Here is a 27,444-nt window from a genome sequence, read left to right on the forward strand (position 1 = left end):
GGGCGTATGGCATGGCACCAATCCGCGTCGCCTCATTTGAGAGATTTTTGGTCGAACAGCTGCAGGTCCAGGCGCACCCACACCTCGCCTGTCGGCACCTCGTGCAGCAGCAGGCGCCTTGTCGCTGCTCCCTTGTTTTCCAGCTCCTTCTTGATGGTGGCCACAGGAACTTCAGTGCGGCCCAGGAAGTCTAACAATGATACAAGCAGCCATGATGAAAGCGGCCACCATCAAACGCTAGTAATAGAACACAGGCCATTGTGGCACAATGAAAGAAATTAGCAATAGGGGGGGGAAAGAAATAAACGGTCAAACACAAAAGAAATTATCTAGTAGAAGGGTTGCAGTGAGACTGCAGAATATACCAGGGCATAAAGTAGAGAACGTAGTTCATCTGTATGTGTTCTTGGGCTGTAGGAGTAACCCGTACAAATACAAAGAGAATGTTCAAACTCACACACACAGAACCAGGGGGAGGATATGGAACCAGAACCCTGAAGCATGAAACCACAGTGATACCCCATGGAGAAACTTAAAATGACGTGTAATAAATAAATAAATTAAAAATAAATTAAAAGTTAAATTAAAAAAAAAAAAAACAAGACGAAACTTCAAATATGACACCCAAATTTTTCTAAGGGAAATTTAACATCAGCACATTTAACATCAGAACTGTTCCCAAGACGAATTTCAGGAAGTGTCAACGTGTAAAAAGAGGAGAAATAAACATCTGAAGAAAGGACTAACCATCGGGAGAGAACTGGTCCCTCTTGAAGATGGTGACACATAGAACATCCTGGTACAGGTCCTTAATGAAGAACTGACAGTTGAAGTTCCACTTGGGGTTGATTGTGTCATTTATTGTCCGGGAGGTGAAACACTGTGCCCCCATGGTCACCTCGCAATATGGATTACTCTTTCCTGGAGGGTGTAGGCCATCAAAAAAAAACCATTAAACCCAACCATCAAGCCATACATGAGGTACAAGGCATTAGGGGGTTAGCGGCTGGAGTTTCGGGAGATAGGACTTGACCTTTGACCCTCACCATTGGGCTTGCAGGGCTTGAGCTCTGTGGCCTCCAAAATAGTGACCAGCAGGCGGCCAATGCCACTGGTTTTCAGGGAACGAGCTGGAAATGCATACAGCAAGTGATGCATGAGTCGAAAGACCAAGGAACAATAAATAAGATTCATAATAAAGAAGTTAAGATGCAAGGAACTCCCAAGGAATTGGCAGAAATAAGATACAGCAACTGGAAAAAAAAACTGTAGTTAATGGGGCACTGCAGTCTATGATAGGGTTATCAAGGGTTCAGTAATGAAGGTCTGCATAAATAGACTGTACAGCAACCAAAAGGGAAAGTAGTAGGTTCTTAAACTGCAACGGATGTGTTCACTGGAAGGACAGGCTGTGTAAAAGAGGGAAACTCAAATTCAGGAAAAACCAGTGCTCAGCTACAAACTCAGACCAAGATTTTGTTTTTACAAACCAGTTGAGTAGCCTTTGACTGACTCTCTATGCTCAACTGGTTGGAAGAAACAAATTCTTGCTCATGGGGTTTGTAGGTTCTGGCTGTGAAACGTCCAACATGGACTAAAACATGGGGTCAGGGTTCTGAAACACTGAATAGGGTAATGAATATATACTGGTGACTTAGAGGATTTTATATTACAGATACATAAATATACACACACACACATACATATAACTAAATTAAATAGGAAAAGGACAAGCAATTTTGTAGACAGATGAATAAAACCATTACATAATCAAACTGGACTGAAGGGTTATGCTAAGACACTGAAAAGGATTAAATGCAAATAAAATAGTTCACCTTGGTAAGCTTTCTCTCGCTTCTTCTTCTCAGTCTCTATGAAATGTTCTGAAGCAGCTTTGATTTTCTGCGCCCAGGCAGTCCTGATTGATTAAATAAGAAGAAACACCTGATTTGTTACCAGAACAGGACACCGAGGGAGCCTCCTTGTGGACTGAAGCCACAGCTTCCTTGTTCAATTCTCCTTAGTCTCTTCTCTAACTCCCTTCCTTCCCCACTCATTGATGTTCTCTGTCCTGAGAGTATAAACACGGTCGATGTGGGAGATGTGGAAGATTGGCTCATCGCTAGACGGATCGGAGGGCATCTTCACCAGAACTTCATTTAGAAACACGGGCTGGTTGGATAGAAGACCCAAAATCGGGTCATAGACTCGCATTAAATTGGAAGTACACACAGTAGAGAAAGCCCGTAAAAATGGGCTAAACATACAACTAAGGAAATGGCACCTCTTTCTAGAAAGTTCTACTCCGAATTGTATGGATATGAAAAGTTCATTTAAAACGCAATGTATGATTTTGTGCCGTAAATGTAACTGTCTGGTATTGCTAGCCCCCTCCATTACTCCCCAGCATGAAAAAGAGTCTCACGTTCTTGTACATCTTGAACTGCATGTTGCACTTGGGACTGAAGAGCTTATCCGTCCCTGATGAGGTGAACTGCTTCACTGCTTGGGTGAGCAGCAGGAAGTCATTGAAGAGGAAGGTGTATAACTCCTTGTTGCTCTTAGTTTTATAGACCTTGCCGCTGTGTAGCAGCTTTCGGGGACCCAGGCAGTTGGTCAAGGAGTTGAATATCAAGTTCTGTAGGGAAATGGAACAATTGGAAGTGTCCAGTAAACTGTAGGAAAGCTGCAAAAATCCAGACCCTAACTTGTAGTAGGATTAACTCTGTAGACGACTTTGTTAGAGGCTGTGCATGTAAACAAACATTTGTTAAGAACTTCAGGAGGGAATATTGTAGATTATATAAAACCCAGGCTATAGACAAGAGCTTCGTGATATAGTTGCATTAGATGTGCTCACCTCAGTGATGCCTTCACACTGGACATGGCTCTGAATCCACTCTAACCTGTCGGAGTTCTCCTTCTCCCGGACCCCCTCGTTGACCTGCAGACAGAGCTCCTCGGCCCTGTCCAGAGCCTCCCGCAAGTGTCCATGGTCCAAGTGATTCTCTGGAGTGTTCTCGAGAATCTGGGGAGCAGGAGATTTGGAAATAGGTCTGGGACCTGCCTAAGAATGAACTCTGTCTTTGGACAAGGACTGTGGAGTTCAGGGTAGAGTGAAGTTACTGGCGGTTTGATGTTAATCAGATCCATCCATCCATCCATCCATCCATCCATAAATAAACTGGTGCAGCACGTTTTGTAACAGTTGACATCCAACATTTCACAATACCCATACTCACTGTTAGGTTGAAGAAACAGTTGTTAATCATTTCTGTATGATCAGCAATGAGTGTAAATATATATGTATACGTTATTTCTTATCTTCTAGCCACATACTCTTAGCTATTGTACTCTAAGTAGGTGGTTAACAGCTGCCTACTTAGATAAGAATCTCACTTCCCTCTCTTGCGCCCCCCATTGACTATAAATAAAGAAGCCAAGGGGAACCACCCTTTGTAACACATTCTGCTGTAGTTTGCATTGCAGAGAGTGTGGGTACCCTTGCAAGTAAAACTGTAACCTGTGTGTGTCTCGTAAATGTGGAGTTGGGGTGGAAACGCCGGGCGCTTTCCCCAACATAGAATTTGGTCCTTCGAGCCGGATCCGAGGAACCCCGAAGACGTCTCCAGTACGCCGAGAGAAGCGACACCGAAGTCTGTCGACAGCCACTCGAAGTCGGGTGCAAGAAAGACCTGTGATGTGAATTCGTCATCAGGCCGGTGGTTAGAACTGCGCTCGACGTCTGGTGATGTCTGAAGGACCTCGGTGACGGATCAGAGAGCACACTATACAGGTGAGAGATACGGCACCTAAGTGAGTAGGTGGCCAAGACATGCATGTGGTTGAGGTTAGCCGAAATTAACCGGGAGAGAAAGTAGGCGTTGTTGGAAATATATATATTGATGTATGTGGATGTGTTTTTATAGGTTTTAGATTAACCTACACGATCCACCCTAAAAGCAACAACATACTGGTGACTGAAGGATCAAGGACGGGTTTCATCCCTGAAAACTAACACCGCTGCTCTAATAGGGAGCAGTAGAAGGCCGTGTTAGTGTCCTCCTGAGGTCTCATGCCAGATACTTGCTTTTAGGATTTTTTATTTTTTGTAGTGTATCCATTAAAAGGTAACAATGGGGAAGAATCAAAGTAAACAAATGGAACTAGAGGGAGATGAGAAGTTTATGGAAGGATATAAGCCAGGATCAGGACAAATAAGTAGATGGAGGAAAAAACATGGGTTTGAAGGAAAACTCCACACTCCAGATATATATAAAAGCTCACAGACTTTTGTATAAAAGCTAAACTTAAAACTGGAGATGTTACAGACTACCAATAAGAAAGAAGGTAAAGACAGAAAAAAAGAATATGTTTTTTCTGATGCATGGTTGGAACAAAGTAAGTTAAGAGATGTACGTAGAAAACAGAGTATGCAACAATTACATGGAAGGATAGAGATAGTGTTTATGAGACGAGCAGATTATGGCAGAATAGCGCAATGTAAACAAAAAGATGGAGAGGAACCTGAGGATTTTATGGATAGAATGAGAGTTGTATTTAGAGGAAACTCAGGGATCCCATTTGATGAAGAGGCAGTAGGAGTGTACCAACAACAGCTAAAACGAGCTTTTGTCGCAGGCCTAAAGCCCGAATTGCGAAAATATCTTGACAAACATTGGGTACATCAGAATACTGGTTCAGTCCAACAAGCACTAGAATATGCCCAACACGCGCAGAGAGCGCAGAAACAGGAAAAGACAGACACAATATTCAGCGCCTCAGATGTAGTAGCGTTAGTGCAAATGAATCCTCCGGGGAGGGGAGGATTCAGAGGAAGGTCAAGAGGCCGAGGAAGGGGGAGAGGTGTTTTCAGAAACAATTACAGGAATTCGTCTCAGCAAGATAACATTTGCTGGACATGCAGGAAACCTGGACACTTAGCTAGGAATTGTAGAGTAGGGAAACAACCATATAACCCAAACTCCATTGAAAACAATGATCAATGACCCCCCTCGGAGGCCCCTGTTACCGACACCATCCGAGGCAAAACAGAGGTGATTTTAAGAAAGGAAACGGAGGTCACTTTACAAGACCTTTTAGATAAGGAAATAGATTTACAAGCAGTGTGTCAGTTATTAGCAGAAAGGCAGTGGGAAACCTTGCCAAGTCGGAAGTTAGTCATAAACGGCAAAGTATATGAATGTCTGTGTGACACTGGAGCATGTAGGACTGTCCTAACCTCCAGTCCTCCCGGAGTCACATATTCTTCATCAGTCATAAATATAAAAACGGCAGGAGGTCAGACAGACAGACATCAGTTAACAAACCCAGTTGCAGTAAAAGATAAGGAAACTGGACTTGAATGTCAAGCACAGGTGTTAATAAGCCCTTCTTGTCCTGTTAACTTGTTAGGTCGAGACCTTATGGTACAAATGGGCATTAGCGTGGTTGCCACAGCCACTGGCATGAAAGCAATCGTAAATGAGGAAGCTTATGTTGTGCAAGGAACCACAACACCACAATATTACTGGTCTCTGGACCTAGGGGGAACTGCACAGACACGAGAATTATTGCGGAAAACTAGAGAAAAGCAGTCCCCTAGACAGGCCCAGTTCATGCCTGACGATGCCTTACACGTCACTATGTGGTACAAAGACACCCTTGGACCAGATTACGTCTATGACAAAACGTTTCATGCCCTCCAAGACACTTGTATAATATATGTATGTTAACCCCACCACTGGGTTTTCAGCAGCCTCAGTCATTTTATCTAACAAGCAACAAGCTGTATTTAGAGAGAGAACACCACACGTATCTCTTTCAAAACCACCCCAGATGCAGTGGAGAGATGTAGAGATGTTCTTACGAGATTCTATGCACAGTTACAATGACTACCAACCCGTATCTGGCTCCTGTTGGAGCTATGATGAGAAACACAATGTGTGGCGGTTTCCTTTGGGATGGAGAGTTCAAACCACTCCCACCACACACTTAAAGGACCCAACCTGACAAATTTTTTCAACCCTGGAGGAGGGATCATGTCCAGATCTAGATCGCCTTCCAGAAGGGTTGTGGTCGTCCTCCCCCACTGATGTAGGGCTGGTAAAGGGATTCCCACCTTACAAAGTAACTGTGAAATCAGAACACCGTCCGGCAATACCCATTAAAACCTGAAGCAGAGAAAGGTATAGCCCCTGTAGTGCAAGACATGTTAGCATCAGGAATATTGCGAGAGGCTCCTGAAGCCACTTGCAACACTCCTATCTTTCCAGTCCAGAAGGGACATACAGGGAAATGGCGCATGGTGCAGGATTTAAGACCTGTTAATAACATAGTGCAACATGCAGCACCAGACGTGCCTAACCCACACTTATTGCTCAACTCATTGACTCCTGATAAAAGCTACTTCTCAGTAGTGGATCTTAGTAATGCATTTTTCTCAGTACCATTGCACCCTGATTCTCAACATTTATTTGGATTTACCTATAAAGGGAAAAAATATACATATACTAGACTCCCTCAGGGATTTTCTGAAAGCCCACATGTATATACCATGGCCCTTAGATACTCTATGAGTACCTGTGAAATACCATCACATAGTCAGGTATTACTATACGTGGATGATATCTTAATAGCAGCAGATTCAGAACAACATTGCAAAGAAACTACCCTAACTGTGCTTCAGCATTTATACAATACTGGACATAAAGCTTCTAAACAGAAGTTGCAGTACTGCAAAAAGACAGTTGTCTATTTAGGGCATAACCTTTCACAAAAAGGTCGCTCGCTGCTAGAGATAAGGAAACAAGCTATACAGGAAGCACCTAAACCACAGACTAAACAACAGATGCAATTATTGTAGAGAATGGTTACCAGATTATGCTTTTCTAGTTCAACCTTTGCAAAATTTAATATACGGGAAGGAGATGACTCTAAAGGACAAAATACAATGGACTGAGGACGGAGAAAATGCTTTTACAAATTTAAAAAGAATGTTGCAAACCAATGTGACCCTTGCTCTACCAGATTATCAACAACCATTCACCCTATGTGTAGATGCTAATCAAGGTTATATGAAAGCAGTATTAACACAGCCATTCGGAGCAAAAGAGAGACCGTTAGCATTCTATTCAAAACGATTAGATGCAGTAGCAGCTGGCTTTCCACAGTGTTTACAGGCCTGTGCAGCTGCTGCAGAAGCAGTAAAGGTATCAGCAGAATTGGTACTTTGTCACCCCCTCATACTTAAAGTTCCTCATTCTGTGTCTCTAATCTTGTTGCAGACACCGCTTCCATTCTTAACACATACAAGACATCTTACCTTAGTGTCACTTTTGCTCTCACAACGTAACATTGAACTTCAGCGGTGTGGCCTATTGAACCCTAGTACGCTTCTCCCTACCGCAGAGGATGGGGAGCCACATTCTTGCAAAGCAACAATAGAAGAACAAACAAAACCAAGAGCAGATATTCTGCAAACTTTTATACCAGGATCAGAAGTTGTTTATGTAGATGGCTCAGCATCAAAAAATGATATGGAAAAAAATAAAGTTGGGTATGCTGTAGTTACATCTACTGAAGTGTTAGAAGCCAATGCACTCCCTTCTACTTGTTCAGCACAAGCGGCTGAACTTTATGCTGTGATCAGGGCATGTGAACTGTTCAAGAACAAGTCACTTACTATCTACACTGATAGTCAATATGTGTTTGCAGCTGTCCATCACCATGCAAGAGTCTGGAAAAATAGAGGTTTTAGAACATCACAGGGCACATCTCTTACTCATACGAATTTGCTACTTAGATTATTAGACGTTGTGCATTTACCGACTCACTTTGCACTGTGCAAATGCAAAGCACACCAGACTGATGACTCTGCAGAAACCGCAGGAAATAGTTTTGCAGATAAAACCGCCAAAGAAGCGGCACTGAAACAACCTACCTTATCAGTGGCAGACATTCTTTTTATAGATAGCGATGTGCTATGTGATGCACAGATTCATGCTCCTAAAATAGAAGTACAAAGTTGGATCAAAAGAGGAGCAATACAACGAGAGAAAGTTTACTATATGAATGACAAGCCCATCCTACCAAAAAATTTATACAAAACAGCTGCTTTGGTGAGCCATGGAAATACTCATGTCTCAACAGGAGGGATGGTACATATCATACAACAATATTTCTATGCTATAAATTTTTCTGATTATGCAAAACAATTTTGTAGGACATGCTTAATTTGTTGTAAACACAATGCACAAGGAAACATCAGACCAAAACGTGGCCAGTTCCCCAAGTTGTACATATGGATTTTATTGAATTATCTTGGTCACAAGGAAAGAAATACTGTCTAGTTATTATAGACACCTTTTCTAAGTGGGTAGAAATATACCCTGTAAAGCATTGTGATGCAATGACCGTTGCAAAATGTTTGGTAAGCCATTATTTCCCTACCTATGGCATACCTCATATTATAAGATCAGACAATGGGACTCATTTTGTAAATCAGACTATGTCCCTTTGCTCACAAGCATTAGGTTTTACGCTTAAGAATCATTGTGCGTATCACCCCCAGAGCGCAGGCTTAGTGGAAAGGACCAACGGCACTATTAAAACAAGGCTAAAAAAGACAATGGAAGAGACAAAAAGGCCGTGGCCAGAATGTTTGTCTCTAGTAAAATTATGGATGAGAATAACTCCCACTCCTGCAGGATTAACACCTTTTGAAATAGTGTATGGTAGACCATTTCCCCTAGCAACTGAAATGAATGACATAGAAAAAGCAGACCGAGAAAATACGCTGGCTGATTGGATGCGTAAACTACTAACATCACAACAAAAACATAGCCCCAGTAGTCTGCCGGTAAATTCTGTTTCTACTCAACAGGATAACTTGCAGCCGGGAGATTGGGTCCTGGTCAAGGTCCTGTTGCGGAAAGATTGGAGCACACCTCGGTGGGACGGTCCTTATCAAGTCCTCCTCACAACACCAACAGCAGTAAAGATCGCAGAACGACCTTCCTGGATACACAAAAGTCACTGTAAACCCATCAAGCCCTTATCAGAGGCCTCAGCAACAGAGTAGCAGTGGAAGTCCGCTACAAAGGCACAGTAACCAATAGGGTGCTGTTGTCTCAACCCGGTGAAGAAAACAACTGAGCTGCACTCTATTTAGGATGGCCCTGATAGGGTGGGGATGTGGTAAAGTGACTCTAGGGGTCATTCTTGTTGTAGGACTTGTATGGTTGTCCTGGCTCTCACCAGCTCCATTACAGCACCTACGGCGATGGACCCATGATGACTTCCATCTACGCCCGTTGCCCGCTGACCACTCACATCCATTTATGCAAAACTACTGGTAACCGATATGTACATGATACTGTAACAGCGAAAAATGTGACAAATTGCTATGTTTGTTCAGTAATGCCCACTCATAGTGAAGGACCTACGGTGTATGGTAAAGCTATGAACATATCCCAAGCCAAGTGCGCTGCTTCTTTCGCAGGAATAGGATACCAGAGCCGTCTTTCCCTTATATTTTCGCTAGCAGGGGAAGATGTGAACATAACTATACCTGGGACTAATAGAATGACAGTGGTCCGAATTAAGTATCAGGAGGCTACAGGAAACTACCCAGATGACGTTGGGTTTCAAAATGGTACCTGTATACAGGATTTCTGGGTAGACTTCGCTGTTGCTAAAACTAATGTCTCACTTCCTTTTTCTGTCTTGATGGACCGAGACCCACTGACATATCAGCATGCCATTTGTTTTAAGCAAGATAATGGTACGCGATGGATAGGAGGAAACACCACGAACTGTAACCTAACATATGTAGACAGCATGTATGGATCTCCAATTTCGATGCTTCGCCCCAGTAATGGAACATATTGGGTGGACGGAGTAGCATGGTTGTGTGGACCTCGTGCATACTTTGTCTTACCACCGAACTGGTTTGGAGTGTGCGCTCTTATTTTTGTTTCAGATCACACCTTCCTGATAGCACAGGAAAGTAAAACTTTCTTCAGAAGCAGGAGAAGGCGTTCGATATCAATACAACCCCATGATAGTGTGTGGGGAACCGACGTGCCCGCTGAACATAAATTGTGGGGAACAGGCAGTAAAGTTATGCTGGCCCTGTTCCCTGGGCTAGGAATTGGAAAACTCATGCTACGCGTAGAAACTCTAAATTATAGACTAGGTCTATTTATGAATGATTCGATACTGATTAACCAAAAACAAAATGAACAATTAGACATAACCAGACAGATGGTAATCCAGAATCGTATGGCATTAGACCTACTGACAGCCGCACAAGGAGGAGTATGTGTCCTCCTGAACCAAACGTGCTGCACTTACATTCCTGACAATGTGCACTCACCCAATATGACATCTGCCTTAGACCGCCTCCGAAACTTACAAAAAGTGATGACCATGGACAGTCGACCGCAGTCCTCCTCATCCTGGTTAGACTGGTTTATTACAGGAACATGGTGGTCAATACTGATGAAAACATGCCTACCTCTTCTTTTGTTTTTCATTTTATTTTTCTGTTGTTCTGTTATACCATGTTTGAAAATGTTTATTAATCAAGCTCTTAATGCTGCTTTTCGGACACGCAGTACAATGTTTCTCTCCCTTACCCAAACTATAGAGACAGAGCCTGTTTCCAGCGATGGCGATGAAGAAGACATATAATTCATAATGACGGCCGAGCCGAAAGCACCCGTGCAGGGCTCGGACCTGAAGAAACGGAATTAAATGTTTTCCAGGATAATGACAATGTGGTCTAAATGAAGGTTGTACCTAAAGTGCTTTTGCAACTTCTACAATGTTGATGCTTCTGATCATACTGTCATGATAAACAGGAGGGACTGTTAGGTTGAAGAAACAGTTGTTAATCAATTCTGTATGATCAGCAATGAGTGTAAATATATATGTATACGTTATTTCTTATCTTCTAGCCACATACTCTTAGCTATTGTACTCTAAGTAGGTGGTTAACAGCTGCCTACTTAGATAAGAATCTCACTTCCCTCTCTTGCGCCCCCCATTGACTATAAATAAAGAAGCCAAGGGGAACCACCCTTTGTAACACATTCTGCTGTAGTTTGCATTGCAGAGAGTGTGGGTACCCTTGCAAGTAAAACTGTAACCTGTGTGTGTCTCGTAAATGTGGAGTTGGGGTGGAAACGCCGGGCGCTTTCCCCAACACTCACTCTTCTGCCTGAAGTTTTTGCATTTCATTGGTATTTAACTCCAGCAAAACAGCACATTCTTTCTTGTATTTGCTGACCATGATGATGGTCACAACCATTATCATTTGGTCCCCAAAGGAATTGACACGAACTGCATCTTTGGCAGGGCAAAGTCATACGTAGCAGCAACCCAAATTGAGCTAAATCCAAGGCAAATTGGATGAGGCTAATTCGTCATGCCTCCCACATCGCACACTGAAGGAGGGACCACGGGTGACAATGTGCAGGACTTACGTTCTTTATGATGAGTGGATAGCGGGTGATTCTCTGCATAGGCTTCAGCAGGAAGCTGGACAGTGGCATACCTTTACACCGGTGATCTGTAGCGATTTTCTGAGAGAGAGACACACACACACTTAGGAGTCAGAAACCCTAGCCTACGTCCTTATCTAAAGCACCACTCTAAATTTCAGTCTAGGTGCTTTAGAAGAGTTGAGTCCAGAGGTCTCATAGAACATAGTATTGGCCCGCAAGATATCTTTGTAATTCATTTCAGAAGAAAATAAAGAACAGTTCAACATCCATTTAACCCGCTACCGCTTTTTCACTGAGGACATTTGGACGGCTGCAATTCTCCCGCTTACCGATCGCTCTGGAACAGCCTTTAACAATGAACTATCTACCCCTCCCATTTGTTCCAGGGCTGCTGCCCACCATTCCTCACCTTGAGGAAGTCCTTGAACTCGGGTTCCTTGTCAGTCTTTTGTTGCAGCAGGGCTGCACCGTTAAGCTGGCAGCTGCAGAAGCGGATGTAGGCCTGCATGTGCGAGAGCTCCGAGGCCAGGATGTCCCCAATCATCTGCACCGGCATCTTCTCGCCACCCGTTTTCTTCCTCACCCTCAGTGCCCTGCCATTCACAAACACAATCACCAAAACCGCAAAGGCCGCCAAGTCCAGTACCAAGCAATTTCTTCGTAAAAGTTCAGGTGAGTTTCAAAAACAGAATGCTGGCCAGTGCCATTCTCAACAAACATTCCAGTTTCCATGATCTTTAAGTGCAAAAACTGTGCAGCCTGTTTTGTTATTATCCATCGACTGCATAGATAATTCCTTTTCCTGGCACTTCTCTATTTCTGGGACTTCACTCTGCCTATGACATTTGCTGTTGTGGGACACGATACTCGCAGTTCGTATTCCTAGAGCAAGGTGGCAGCATCGGATCACGTTTCATTCCCAAGAATTTCAGCTACCAAGAAGAAACAAGCTTGTGGAAAGACACACTTGTGAAGTTTGGTGTTGGACATAATCAGGTCCTTCCAGTTGACGAAGATCATGGCCATTTCAACATCTGTCAGGCGTCCCGACTCAGACATGGGCTTGTAAAACACCTGGAGAAAAAAAAATGAGAGACGGGCAAAGTTGGAAAGGGTTAGTAAAGGTTAAGAGGGATAACAAAATGTTAGGGAAAATAAGTTAAACATGTTCTGGCACAAAAACCTACACTCAAAGCCCTATACATGAGATCCATGACAAGAATATAAAAACTCAAAACTGCAAATGCTTAAAGCAGACTGAAGTGCAAAGACCTCACGGGGGCCCCACTGCAGATCATACCTCCAGGACCAGCTGAAGGTCAGCCATGTATCGCTCCTCCGTCTCAATGAGCTCGTGGATGTAACCCTGTCGCTTCCTCTCCTGCGGACTCATGGTGTCCAGGCTGGTCAGGTCAGCACACCCTGCAGGGTCGGGGATGACGGGGGTGGGGGTGGGAGTGGGGGGGGGGGGCAGCCGCGGTCAGCAGCTGTCTTGCGTGGCCCCAAACATGTGGCTAAACCACTGGCTTGAGAAGCCGCTACCCGGAGCTGTCGCTAAGTCACTGCGCGAGAACAACCCTCCCGTCCGTCTTACCTTTTGCTGAAAATTCAGATGCGCGCAGACGCTGAAACTCCATTGGGTAACTTTCAATACGCCTTTTTGCATGAGCCTCATCCCCAAGCCTTAAAAACCGCAGCCAGGTTTCCTCTCTCGAACCCATTTTGCCTGGGACTGTAACCATCCTAGTGCTTAGCTTCTTGAATAACCTGGTCCTGGATATATATATATATTAGACGCTAATAACCAAACCTCACACCATCCTTGTGTAAGACAATGACTTGCCAAAAAAAAGCAGGTGCTTTTTAAGCAAATCCTTTATTTTCACGATAAATGTACATATGTATAATTTGAGGCACATTTTCAAAGTAACACAGCTTGGGAACTTTAACACAGACAAACTGACTTGACTACTGCCAATGCACTGTGGGTAAATTCCCAGTGGGGCCAAATGAAACCTCAAACTGCATAGACTGTTTAACAATTAATGCAAGGGATTCATTCAAAATGCATCTCTCTTGCCAGCAGCATAAACAGATTGCAAATTTGCATAAACAGAGCAAACCTTTAATTGCTTGCAAAATGTTTTCCAAGTAGAGGATATTTTTCAGCTGTTAAATACCTTATTCAGACATTTCTATGCCTTACTGCAAGTAATCACACATATTGTAGACTGAGCACACAATATCACAGTCATCCATTTTTTTTTCATTAAACTGCACTTTCATATAAAATAAAATAAGTCAATACAACTAAGAGTAAAATCTGGGCAAACCAGGTTACATTCAAAATGCTTGTAGTTTTACTACAAAGTGCCGCAGCAGTGATGATTTCTTGAACACTGAGGCACAGAGAGTTTCACCCTGATGTGAGAGCAAAAGACCACACTTTATAAACCACCAAATCTGCCATTTTTATCCTTAACCGAGTAATACGATTCTTTAGCATTTGTTCCAAGGACATTGTCAACACATGAATTTACCTCTGGCTAATAGTTACACTGGCATGGACCAAATAGTCAGCAGGCACCATGCAGAAGGATAATCTTCAGAGTCTAAACCTTAGTGACCAAAAAAAGAATTAGCCCATCTAACATCTGAATTTTATCAATAACCAAATAATCAATGGTATCTAACTGCAAGGCAGATTTTCATTTTAAGTTGCATGAAAAAGCAAAGTGTGAGGCTCAGTGGGCTAAAGCCTCGTTTTTCGCCCAGCCTCAGTACATCTGCGGGTCCTTCAGCAAGGCCCTTAACCCCCAGCTCCCTGGATGCTGCTATGGGTGGCTACCCTTTGCGGCCAGCTTGCTGTCACTTACAGAAAGCAAACTGGGGGTGGCGTAAAGAGAATTTCCCCATAGGGCTCAATAAAGTATCAATTATTATTAAATAAAGACATGTATCTTAGTTATAACTAGTTTTTAAACTTGTTAGAACCCAGAAACCGCAAAACATGTACTGTTAAACACCAGCAGGCCTTGTTTCGTTAAAGGTTATGCATATAATTACCTGAATTAACCACTCCATCTTGGTGGGGGGGGGGGGGGCATTTACATTGACGTTACCTCCCTAAGGTCACTTAAAGCAAAAAAAAATATATTCTAAAACATTTCCAGTATTATGGCAGATCAGCTGAAAACTCACAGCATCCTGGTCCAAACCCCCTCAGGCGGGAAAGCGGCAGACACTGCACCGGGGCACTAACAGGGCAAACCAAAGTCCACCAAAGCCCGCCGCGAGTGTTCGGAAAAAACAGCAAACAGTGAAGCAAGGACCCAGAACTTTGACCCTCGAATGGCTCACCGACCCCCACATAGGGAAAAGATGAAGGCTGCAACCAGTGTATGACTGCCTGCTTGAATACCCTTCCACTCCATACATTATAACAAATAACACCCTCAAAATACACAACTACATGTAAGGCAACAAAGGTTTCCCCTTAGTCTAGGTATGTATGACGAATATTCTACACACTATACCCATAGGCAAAACACAGTACTTAAAGAAGTACGTAAACAGCCAGTAATCGTTGAAGCTCATGTGTCGCCGTAGGCAAGCTACACCACCAGGGCCCCCTGTCTGCGACAAAGTGATATTGGCTGGCTAAGGCAGCGCCTCACCAAAAGATGGCACCCCAGGTGGCTGCCTATGTCACCTAATGGGTTGACCAGCACTGAGCACAGTACTATAGCTAAAGCCATGGGATTTCGTAGAGGGAGAGGATTAGGGTTAGGGTTAGGGTTAGGGTTAGCAGGGTTAGGGTTAGGGTTAGGGTTAGGGTTAGGTTTGCACTCATGGGGTTGGCAAAAAAAACCTACCAATGGAAAGCATGTGTCTGTGTACATGTGAATTCATACTGTGAACACATGCACACACACTTATGCAATTACCCAACGGTACGTAGCCCATAACTGAACTACAAGCTAAGCGTAAACGCACCGTTGCCTGCACAGATTATCCCAGATTTTCCATCTGCGCAGTAACATTCAGATATAACTGTCAGTGAGAGACGTTTTAACAAACAAACAAAAAAAAGTTAGGATACTCAATTGCACTTAGGGTAAAAAGCCATTTTTGAAAGAAAAATATGTTTTAAATAGTTAATGACTATGACTCTACATACCTTCACGCTCTCCCAAAAAGCTGTTTAAATGATATGCTTTATACTTTAAATATGGCATCAGCATCTATCACTGGCATTGTAATTGCTTTGCATCATAAGCAAGAACAATTTTAAAGACTAAAAACATGAATATAAAAATTACAGAGGGGGGCACTTGCTGTTGGACTGGTAGGTGTGTGGGACCTGCTTCAACACATGAGGAAAAAAATTTAAATAATAATAATAATAATAATATTAAAGCAGAAGTAAAAGAAAGTGAATTTGATGAGAAGGCAGGCCCTATCCAGCGAGGAAGCATTGACTGATATGGAGCACCTAAAGGGTATCTGAACAGCTCTGAGAAGCTGTGGAGGAAGAGGCAACGATGCCGTCCTACAAGAACAACACAGATAGAGGGAAAGATGGAGGGAAAGGTGGGGGGGAAAGAAGGGAAAGATGGCAGGAGAAGAGTGTAAGGAGGGTGGACGGATGGATGGAAGGAGAGGAGTGCTTCTCTGAAGCACAACTCTGAGAAGAAACCCAGTCCTAATAGGCGGATGGCAGAAGAGAGAGTATGCACGCCATGATGTGGAAACTCATCGACCCTCTCATCATGGTTTTTTATGAAGACATTTGCCAATACCAGGTAGTATCTTTCAAACTGCCCTACTTCACATCACCAGGCCTCCCATGAGGTCACCAATGAATCATTTCTTATCTGTGTTTAGGTTTCCCCTGCAGCACACAGCTACTGCAAACTCTCTCGATTCATCTTTGGACACAAACCATTTCTGTTCAGAAAGTCAGACCCAAGCAGGAAGCCAAACCGTAGCCTTGGTAGAGCTGCAGTCAGCAGGAGAACAGCCCTTTGAGAGACCCATACAATGCAGGTGGGCACTGTAACGTGGGTCAACTTTTACCCGAAGGTCACTTTCCACCTTAGATTTTGGAACTACCGCTCTCTCATTTATTGCCAACAGCATGAAACACTAGGCTGCAAACTTTGTATCTTAAGACATTTGCAACTATCAACAAGACAAACAAATATTACTTGGGGGGGGAAAAAAATTAAACTTACATTGTTGACTGGGATCGGACTCCGTGGTCATCTTGACGTAATTGGTGGGGAACAAGCCGACGACGCCATTCAGCTCCCCTTTCCACCAATCAGCATCGTCCTTGTTCAGCACATTGATCAGTTGACTTTTGGAGAAGCTCATCTCATCCTCGTTGCCCGCCTTGTAGTCGTACATGGTGATGACCTGGCAAACTGAAGGAACAGCCAACATGTAGGAAAGGCTGTTACGGAAGATGCAGACGGAGATCATCGCAGATCTTGGCATGTGATGCTGTTGATCTTACTTGGAACTGGAGCTGGTGTGGACTTCCCACTGGTGGGGCCCAAGAGCTTGACGTGGGAGGCGGGGAACCATCCGTTCTGGCGTTTTTTACCCCTAGCCTGGACAGATACAAGACAAGAGGTTCCTCATCAGGACATACATGCCAACCTAATTTAGGACAAATGCATCTGACCTGAGAGAGACCCGCAACTCAACTTCAATGCCTCCTCCCAAAAACAGCCCAGGATTAGACCTCATTATGGGCGGCCTCCACATTTGATTAACGTCACTATCATGACAACACGGGTCCACAGACCTGCAGAACCCCTTGCCACCACCCAGATGGGTTCTTGCCCTGGATGAGGATAAGCTGTCCCGGGGCCAGGCTCAGCTGCTCCGCTCCGGTGGCCGTGTACGCAGTCGTCACTTGGGCAACCTCTGTCATACACATTCACAAATGAATGCGAACGCAAACAAGCACACGTGTTCAAGGTAGATAGAGCTTCGCAACAGTCGGCACTCGCAAAGACTATTGAACACAGCTGTGTTTCATCTGTATACAGGACACAGCCTAGCTGCAGATGCACCAGCATCAACGGAAAGGCAAAGATAAAGGTGTGTGGTGGCTGCCAGTGAATTTCTTGGCTCTTTACTGAGTGGTGACTGTGGGATCCCGCATCCTTACCTGGCTTTTTGCCGACTCCACCTGACTTTCCAGTGGTGCTATATGTCTGTAGACAGACACAGAGTAGCAAAAGTTAGCCTGTCATGATTTATTATTTATAGACAATAAACTCTGCAGTTTAAGTATCTCTGAGAAAAGTCGTTCATGACAATTTACTTCAGATTCCTTTGGCGTTACGTAGTTGGAGGGGAAGACTCCACTCCTGTCTCCGATGTACCCTTTCCACCAGTCCCCTTCTCTTTCCGTCACAACGACGGTGTCTCCTTCGTTGAAAGTGAGGTCTCCTGACTCTGGGCTTTCATAGGTATATAAGGCTACATACTCTGATTGGATGAGAGACAGAATGGCCAAATGATTTTTAACTGCCACAAAACCTGCCTTCTGATTAGACAGAAAATCAACGGTCAACAGCCAGTGACAAAATCCGGCTTTCTCCTTTTCGACAATGGCCTCTCACACCAGACCCTGTTTCAAGGTTACTTCTGACATGCTAGCAGCAATACCATTAATATCAAGATGATTAAAAGGTACGCAAGAGAAGTCAAGATGACAATATGCTAGATTACAGATGGCCAAACAAAGTGAAGAGTAGTGACTGGCTAAAATGGAATGTTGGGTATCAAAGAAAGACACAATGTATGCAAAATGCGCTTCTGCTTAGCTTAATTTAACTTCTTTTCATTCAAATTCTTCCCTGGAAAAGAAACTTACCTTCTTGTAGAGTATTGTCAGGGTTATTGAACTCATCCACAGAAGAATATAGGGGTCTGGCAAAATAAAGTGAAAAAAAATGGATCGGCGATTCTGCTCATACGCATTTTTCAATAGAAAAAGAAAAAAATCCCTTACAAATTGATCTCGCTTATCTCAACCAATAATATAAGCACAAAAACATCACAATAGCATTCATAAGTGTTGAGTCAATCAGTCAAACCAAATTTACCATACTAAATCTAGCACATTTTCTCAAACATGTCACAAAGAAAAGGCAGGGATTATTTAAAATCACTCCTAGATGCCTGCCCCGAAAAATGCAAATCAAATACCACTTCAGTAATAAATACGTAGAAATATGGAATTAGAATAAGGAAATGGCTCAGTAAATGACCACCAGTCTCCAGGTAGCTGACAGGCTTTGGTCTGAGCAGAACCAGAACCCTTCTGGAACCTCCCGAGGAACCGCCAAGAGTGTCACTTACTCATTCCGGCTCAGCCCTGCACCCCATTCAGCTCCCCCAGCCACCAGTTTTCCTGCTGCTCCAGCACCGTGATGATGTCATCCTTGGAGAAGTTCAGGTGGTTGTCCGTCTTGGCCGTCCAGGAGCACAGCGCTTGCACCTGGAGGCCACTTGCCACCTGACAACGCAGAAAACATGTCTGTCAGCCGGGACACCACTCAGGAAACAAGATCTGATCTAGACGTACTTGAAACTACCTTAAAAATCCCCCCAAAAATGGACATTTTGATAAATGTTAACATGAAAGTTTACCAACTTATGAATATACCTAGAAAGTTAACACTCTCGTGCATACATGGTACATCTCAGTGTATTGTTATATATGTGCAAACACATGCACAAATATGACCAAAAAAACAACATATATACAAACTACACTATTAGCAAACATAGTTGACTTGTTTATGGCGATAAAATCATGCATTTGTGTTGGGGGCCCCTTGCTGGCCACAAAGTCACCACCTTGTGGAGGGGCCCCAAAGTGGCTTTTTAAATGGGTCCCCAGAAACAGCAAACCTGCTTCTGATTGTTATATATAAATAAAGAAAAAGCATAGTACAGAACAAAATACTGCAGTAACGTGCAAGACAGTCGCAGAAGCAGTTGAAGGCTTCTGAACAGACATGGTTCAGATGCAGCCATGCAAACAGGCCACAGACTCACTGGCACATAAATACGCATAGGCATGCAGTGGAAATACAGAAAAAGAACACGACCGATCGGGTGGGGCCAGTTCTGAATTCTCACTCGAGACAGTTACGGTATTCTTCAGGTAGGGGGCGCTCCCAGGATAACTACCTGTCCATACTCCATAGAGGCAGAGCCTGGAGGGTGGGTGGGAGTGAAGGCAGAGTTCTGCCCTGCCCCCCCAGGAGTGCTCTGTCCTGCTGGGAAGGTACTGGAATTAGCCTCCGCCTTGCTGAAGTAGGGACAGACCAGGAGAAAACGGTCAGTGAGACCCACATAAGCATTCAGATATGACACAGGACCAGTTTAGATGCTGGACACCAAGGGGCAACATTACCTTGCAGAGACTGAGGTAGATGCAGTTGTGGGCATCAGAGCCTGCTTCGTGCTGGCCGCAGATTCCGGTTGGCTGTGCTTCTCGACGTAGCTCTCAGGGAACCAGCCCATCTTGCCCTGGTAGCTGCCATACAGCCAGCCCTGCTCGCCTTCCGTCTTCTCGTCCACCTGCGGACTCAAGGCGATTGGTTAAGGGCTACCACATGACACACATGGGCGTACTATCCAAAACCAGGTCACGACTGGCCAGAAAACACCCTAAAACATATGAAAGGAGAAATGTGCCATTAATAAATTAAATATGTCTACATGTTTATTTATTTTGTCACAGGGGCACTTGTACCCCTCTGTCCTCCCCCCCCCAAAAAACTGCTCCTTGTTGCACTTTATGGTGAACAAAAGGATTCTAGATCTAACTGTAAAACACCCGAAAAGGATTCAGAAAAAAAGAGCTAATCAGGCACCAGGGCAATGATTCAGCACATTTAATTTATGGTACAAACAGATTAACATATGGGGGTGCACTCTGTATACCTCAATCAAGCTGTCCGTGTCAAAGGTGAGCTCGTCCGCGTTCCGTGCTGTGAAGGGGTACAGGGCTCTGTAGGTTGTCAGGGAGGCCGATTTCCTGTGCGTTGACTTGACGGGTCTCAAATTCCCTGCAACGACAGTGAGTCAGTCACCTCCTTGTGTGACTGTTCTTCAGAACGCTGTGTCACTAATGACGCACTGCAGCTATTGAACCAGCACACGACACCTCGGGTCTGCTGATGGGACACTTGCATTTGGAGGCTGATGAAGAAACTGTACAAACCCCACCGCTAATGGTAGCTTTACGTGTCTGAGATTGTGATTTGTCACTGCGTTTCCACACCTCCCGAAGGGGGCTGCATCGAGGCCATAATCCTTACCTTTTCGCTCCTCTAGGCCCCTGATCAGGGCCGACAGCTTCTCATGAATGTCTGTCTTGCCTAAATTGTGCTGCTGCTGCTGCTTTTGCTGCCGGGCCTCTTCCTCCCGCTGTCTGGCCACGGCCTCCTCCTCCTGTTGCTTTCTCCTCCTGTCCTCCTCTCGCCGTCTCTCCTCTTCCTGTCTCTTCTTCTCCTCTTCCAGCCTCCTCCGCTCCTCCTCCTGTCTCCTCCGCTCCTCTTCCTGTCTCCTCTGCTCCTCTTCCTGTCTCCTCCGCTCCTCTGCATCCCTGACAGCAGCTATCTGAGCCCGCTGACGTCTTCTCTCCTCCTCCTCCCTCTCCAGCTCCTGCTCCTCCTCCTTCTTCCTTCTGTTCTCTTCCTCTTGCCTCCTTCTCTCTTCCTCCTGCCTCCTCCTCTCTTCCTCAAATCTCTTTTTCTCTTCTTCCAGTCTTTTCCTCTCCAGCTCTAGCTTCCTTCTCTCTGCCTCCACCTTTCTCCGCTCCTCCTCTTGCCGCCTCCTCTCCTCTTCCTTCTGCCTCCTCTCCTCCTCCGCCCTTTTATGTTCCTCTCGCCGCCTCTCCTCCTCTATCCTCTTCTCCTCCTCCCTCTTCTGGGCTTCCTCCTGCCTCCTCCTCTCCAGCGGCCCGGCGGTTCCGCTCAGCCTGCTCCTGAGCGGCGCGCAGTTTGGCCCGGAGTTCACGCTCACGTTCTTCCTCCTCCTTCAGCTTGGCCTCCCGCTCCTCCTGGATCCTCCTCCGCCGCTCCTCCTCCTCCCGCTCCAACTTCACACGCCACTGCCGCTCTTTCTCCAGCTTGGCTTGCCTGTGAATGACATGATGCATCACATTGAAGCTGAATTTGGCCCAGCACCACATCATGGCCCTTCAATCACGTGATGCAGCTATATTTTCTTTAAACAAACCATCAAGGTCACGTCATCCATTCAAATTTAATGCTTTAACTGAACTTTGTCACACTGGGTCTGTAATTGACATTAAAATTGCTCTTAGCCATCTGACATGTTCTGACATTATGTAGGTGATGTGTTGACCCACTTAAAAATAGAAAAACAAACAAAAAATAAGTAAAAGGGAGCTCTGGATCCCCAAGGACCAGCTTGGGAAGCACAGTGTTAAAGTGATATTAAAAAGCGATTTAGGACAGGTCAGTCACCATTGCAGGGAAACCAAACCTGGCACCATGACAGCCAACAGAAATGCAAAAACGACAACAGAGCATGCAGGCCTTGCAGGAGGCCTAGCTCACCTGACCGCCTCCTCCTCCTCTCTCTTCCTCCTCTCCAACTCCAGTTCTCGCCTCCGCTGCAGGTCACATAGCTTGTCGGCCTTGACCTGCCGCAGTCTGTCCAGGACCTGCTGCTGCTTGGTCTGGCTTTCCCGGAGCTCCTGTGGGAAGGGACCGGGCCCGCACCACCATTAGCGCAGAGCACCAAGCCACACCGCCAACCACCACTCGCTATACAAGGTACAGACACCAGATCCAATTCAGAACACACGGGATTCTGGGCCATAGATTATGGATGTTTTGAGGCTTCACTTCTCCACTTTATTCTATTTACAAATGCTACTGGCCCCTGTACAGCACACTGGGCTAACTAGAGGCAAGCCACAACATTGATGCCTTTCTACCACCAGTAATGCCTCCTCACCTTGATGTCCACGTTGTACTGGTCCATCTCCGACAGTTTTGCCACGGTATCCTTCTCCAGCACATCCAGCTGCTCCTTGAGTTTCCGACAGACGATGTCCTTCTCAGTCACGCCCCTCTTTACGGAGGAAAGTGTCGGACCTGTATACAGAAACACTACCTCTAAGCAAGACCCTTCACCTGCAATTGCTTCATCCTGGGACTGACAATCTACATCTAAGCCCTGCAAGGAAGTCCTCCAACTTGCAGGGAAAACTGCAAGGGGGTTGGTGGCAGGGTTGGCACTCCAGCCACCGGAAAAAAATGTACACTGTTCCATTCCATTCGGACTAGTGTGATGCTGAGGTGTCACCCGCTGCACGACTACACTCAGGTTCTCATCCCTGAGGTGGTTCGTGTGGAGGGTGCAGCAACGCGCTGTATCAGCAGGGGGCCCTTACATTAACAACCCTAAGTGCACCTCGAGGTTATATGGTAAGTATTTTCTTGTTGACATGTGAGAGGGAGGGCTGTGACAGATAACCTGGCCCCCACAATCCCCCACTCCACCCAAACCCTACAGAGCCGAGATGAGTTGGTAGCCGACTTGTGCCCAGAACTTCTGGAAACTCCTGTACTGCTGGAAAAGCCTTCCAGGGGGGGTTACATCTGAAAGCTGGCTGAAAGAACGCCAAGATTCTGCATTGCTGTCATCGAAGCAAAACTGTCGACTGCCTCCAAGCCTTTTACTCTAAGGTGAATAATGTAGCTAAAATATAAAGATGTATTACAAGTGGGTGCATCCAAACTTTTGTCTGGTAGTGTACACCTACATTTTAGAAGCACAAGAAGCATGTACCACCCATGTGCCACCATGACATTTAAGTACTTCAAGAATGACTGCAGGGGGGGGGGGCGCCAGGTAACGCAGGGAGAAGCAGGGAGATCAGACTCACCAGACCTACTGTTCAGCCCCATGTTGCATAGGATCTCCTTGCATCTCTGCTGCTCCACAATCAGCTGAGAATGTTTCCTCTGCCCCTCCTGCACAAAAACAGGCCAAACTCCCTCAGAAAGCTGGAGAATCCTGAAATAAACCCTCCCTGGAAACTTCACCCTATCTATCTATTGCTTTTATAGTAAATTCCCCCCCAAAAAAACTGCACATTCTCCAGGAAAGGTGTGAAGAACAGTCTCTCCCTTGGTTGCCAAAATCTGAAGACTGCTAATCAGACAGGAGTGGCACAGCTGTTGTATAACGCACAGCAGACATAACGCCAGATCACATGGAAAAAGAACCGTGTTGAATCTATTTATCAGTGTTGCAGCTGGTGCTCGTCCCATAGCTGCTGGGATCTTGGACGGCAGCGGAGGAAGGCCGCAGACCTCAAGCTGCCGCTGCAGGGCGTTGACCTCCAGCAGGCAGCTGTCCTGCTTCTGACTGATCAGTTCCAGCTCTCCCTTCTGGATGCTCCTCTTGCTCTGGACGTCCCTGAGTCGGTCAGAGATCTGCTTGTGCTTGTCTCTCTGAAATTAAACAGTGGTCTTATGAGTCCTGAGGGCGGGAATATTGTCGCTGTGGACACAAGCATGTGTACCATTGACATCTGAAAGGAAAACGTGCGTCTCTGATAGTGCGATTTCAACAGCTGGCTGTTCCTCGTTCCTGAAGGGGAATGCAGTCGGTCGGGGCAAACAGGTGCAGGACGGCCTGGTCCTCACCACAGCCTCCAGCTCCAGCTCCAAGCTCCTCTTCTTGGCCTTAAGCTTGATGATGTCCTCTTGTTCTTGGTTCCTCTGATTCAGCAGCTCCTGTCGCCTCCTCCACTCCCACTCCATCTTCCTCTGACGCTCCAGCTCCTGCTTAGCAGCCTGCAGGGACACACACATGATCACGACCAAACACACACACACACACACACACACACACACACACACACACACGCGCTAATCACAGGTCGCACACGTTCACACACAAGCTAAACCAATAACCAAATACATGCTGTCAAACCTTCCCAGCCATTCAGAGATGTACATAAACGGAGTTTCACCAGTAAACTAGTTTAATTAGTTATAATGCTGTATTTGCCCAACACAGGGTTACAATAATGAAGTTTTATTAACTTCCAGCCAATTATCACAGGGGGGCCTGGAGTCTATCCAGGACAGCACAGGGCACCAGGCTGGGGGGGTACACCCTGGACGGGATGTCAGCCCATCGCAGGGCACAAAACATGCACTTACACTAGAACCTCGCACTGCAGAGAATTTAAAGGCACCAGACCACCTAAGGGCATGTTTTTGGAGGAAGGCCACACAACACTGGGAGAACATGGAAACTCTCAAAGAGTGGAGGTGGGATTCCAACCCCCAGCTCTGAAAGGTATGAGGCAACAGTGCTGGTGAATCGCCAACAACATTAATTTGCTAAACCCAAATGTGATTGGCTGGGACTGGACCAATGACCAAAGAGCGACTGCCTAACCCCAAGTACAATGCTAGCATTCCATACTAGAAAGACTGACCTCCTTGCGTTCCAGCTCCTTTAAGCGCTCTTCCTCCTTCTGCCATTCCAGCTCGCGTTGCCTCTCCAGCCGCCGCTCCTGCTCCTGTTGCCGCCTCCTCTCCTGCTCCCGCGCCTCCTGCTCACGCCGCTCCTGCTCCTCCCGGGCCTTCTGGGCCCGCCTCTCTTGCTCGCGCCGCTCCTGCTCCTGTAAGACCTGCCGCCGCCTCTCCAGCTCAGCGTTTCCCCGCTGGAAGTTCTCCTTTAGCTTGTCCTCGAACGAAACTGCAAGGAGGGCCATGCACACGCACACGTGGTAACCATGGCAATAGGGGCAGTGACCTTTGACCTCCTGCAATTCAATGTGAATCAGGTGATTCTTTGTAAAGATACTAAGAACGGCACATCACTAATACACACTTGTGTCACCAAAAACATTCACTAGCTGAAGGTGCCTGTCTTTGTGTGTGTGTGTGTGTGTGTGTGTAAATCCGTCTGTCCGTTCTACTAATGCTACCATTACTCTTTGTCTTCTGGGGTGGTTCAACTTGAATTTCTTCAGGGACGATGGTGCGATTCAAAGGAAGCAATTCCCCCTGCTTCCCCGTTCTGCAAAATACAACATGCCTCCGTGTAGGTAGAAGGTGCTAGAACCTGAGACTCTGAGTCAGGCTACACAGGAACAACCACCATACAGCTTCCCGTGCTCACTCATCAGGAGTCCCTTAGCTGGGCTCAGTCGAAGTATCTCAGTGTATGGGGACACTCTCCCTTTCTGTAACAAAGCCTCCTAGCCTGTGATTCCAGATGGGTCAATGTCCAGCCTGACACAGCATATTCAACCCCCCCGCCTTTCCCCATTCATTACATATAACTATGGAAAAAAGTTAGAGACCATAGCACCAATTTTTGTTTCACTCAGTTCTCCTTTATGGGTATGGATCTGTGAATAATGTTTTTTTTTCTTTTGCAAACTGCAGCCTGGTTCTTTCCTGCTTCTCATTAATGAAGGGCTTCTTCCTTGCTTTATGGGACTTCAGCCCTGCTTCTATGAGCCTGTTATGAACTGTCCTAGCAGTGCACCTCACACCTGCACTTAACGTTTCCACCAAGTACAGGTCACTTGAGGTCATGATTCATGAGGCACTGTCGGATAAGTGAACGGGCATCTCAAGCATTGGGAAGTCGTTTCCACCCTTTACCTGGCTGCTTTCTGGCCTTTCTCAGTGTCTCCCGTTTCACCATATTCTTGTACACTTGCGTACTTAGAACCTGGAAGCAACCTGACGCTCAGCGTACCTTTCTGCCAGCAAAACCAGCTTTAAACAAGCAGATTTTTTTTCCAGTATAGAGTGGTCTCAATTTTTTTCCAGAGCTCTATTTACTGCTCTGCCGGGTTCACCGATTGGCCACCGGCGGCGGCTGTCTACCTGACGGAGGGGGGCACCAGGTCCCCGGGAAGCGTGAGGGGCAGCGGCTGTCCGGCCTTCGCCATGTCCACCAGGTGCATAGCCAGGATGAACTCCTCCCCTGTCAGCTGGCCGTCCTTGTCCACATCTGCCAGGTTCCTTGGGAGAACATGTGGGAAGGTCAGTAATCGAACCGGGTGCACAGATGGCGAAGACCAGCATAACTTCACCCAGACCATGAGGGGTCCAATTTAAAAACCAAACTAACCTACAAAAAAATGACAACTTACCCTGAGTTTTGTCCAACTGTAGGCTAATGCAAGTGTTCCAAGCATGTTTAAGGTATGCTAGGCTAGGCTATGAAGTTTGTTAGGTGAGCTGTAATAATAAAATGTATTCTCACCTAACAATATATTTTTTAGCAGTATTTTGAGAGACAGACATATAAAAAACAAAATGCCTTTAAATTTTTTTATTTTTTTTTAAAGCAGTGATTATTGCAGCACATTAAAAACCTGCGACACGCTTCCTATTAGTTGATTATCAGTAGGATCCCATGAGTCACAACTCAGAAGTACAGACCTCCTGCCTCGAGCCGTCGCACCAGCTGCCTGACGCGTGCTAACAGGAACAGACCACTTAAGAAAAGCAACCAGCCCTGGAAATATCATGATGGCTTCTGAAATCAGCGCAGGGTCAATTGGAGCAATTAGAGGTTGTTCAGGGGACCAGCAGAGAAATCACTGCCAATCCGGGGACTTGAACTGTCGACCTTGCGGTTACAGACATATGGTCCTCACCTGTGGAGCCACACACTGCCCGCATAGAGTGGATGCTGAAAGGATTGAGCTACGTAATTTAAGAGGGGCAAATAAACCAAGCGCACCACTGCGGCCGTGAAGAATTCAGTGGACACTCACCAAACAGTGGCTAGCTGAGTCTGAGTGAGCTGGGATGAGGCCAGAACGTTCCTGACCTGCACACCTGCAAGGTAGAAAAATGGCGAGGGGAATATGAGC

General features: G+C 45.7%; 1 protein-coding gene across 1 annotated transcript; it reads right to left on the reverse strand.

The window, feature by feature from the left end:
* LOC125728211 (intersectin-2-like) lies at positions 1-27,444 on the reverse strand. The gene is made up of 32 exons (XM_049005252.1): positions 27,346-27,444; positions 26,447-26,584; positions 25,534-25,625; positions 25,039-25,301; positions 24,236-24,373; positions 23,900-24,040; positions 23,519-23,557; positions 23,347-23,413; positions 22,536-22,675; positions 22,133-22,272; positions 21,529-21,688; positions 20,867-21,407; positions 20,490-20,614; positions 19,957-20,123; positions 19,731-19,851; positions 18,916-19,050; positions 17,851-18,075; positions 17,695-17,740; positions 17,326-17,447; positions 17,032-17,128; positions 16,748-16,939; positions 12,811-12,932; positions 12,478-12,584; positions 11,920-12,103; positions 11,490-11,588; positions 2,861-3,028; positions 2,426-2,638; positions 2,054-2,172; positions 1,836-1,918; positions 1,047-1,130; positions 748-921; positions 1-190 (listed from the first exon to the last, which is right to left on the reverse strand). Exons 2-32 carry the CDS (start codon positions 26,524-26,526, stop codon positions 33-35), a joined length of 4,542 nt encoding a protein of 1,513 aa, XP_048861209.1. The 5' UTR covers positions 26,527-26,584; positions 27,346-27,444; the 3' UTR covers positions 1-32.

The sequence above is a fragment of the Brienomyrus brachyistius genome, unplaced genomic scaffold, assembly GCF_023856365.1.
Source record: "Brienomyrus brachyistius isolate T26 unplaced genomic scaffold, BBRACH_0.4 scaffold202, whole genome shotgun sequence".
NCBI lineage: Eukaryota > Metazoa > Chordata > Actinopteri > Osteoglossiformes > Mormyridae > Brienomyrus > Brienomyrus brachyistius.

Coding starts and splice junctions, on each gene's coding strand:
- LOC125728211 (XM_049005252.1), bottom strand. CDS start 26,526: ATGCACCTGGTGGACATGGCGAAGGCCGGACAGCCGCTGCCCCTCACG. Junction 21,689..22,132: donor GAGGAGGAGGAGGCGGTCAG/GTGAGCTAGGCC, acceptor TGTCATTCACAG/GCAAGCCAAGCTGGAGAAAG. Junction 21,408..21,528: donor TGCGCGCCGCTCAGGAGCAG/GCTGAGCGGAAC, acceptor GCGGAGGAGGAG/AGGAGGCAGAAGGAAGAGGA.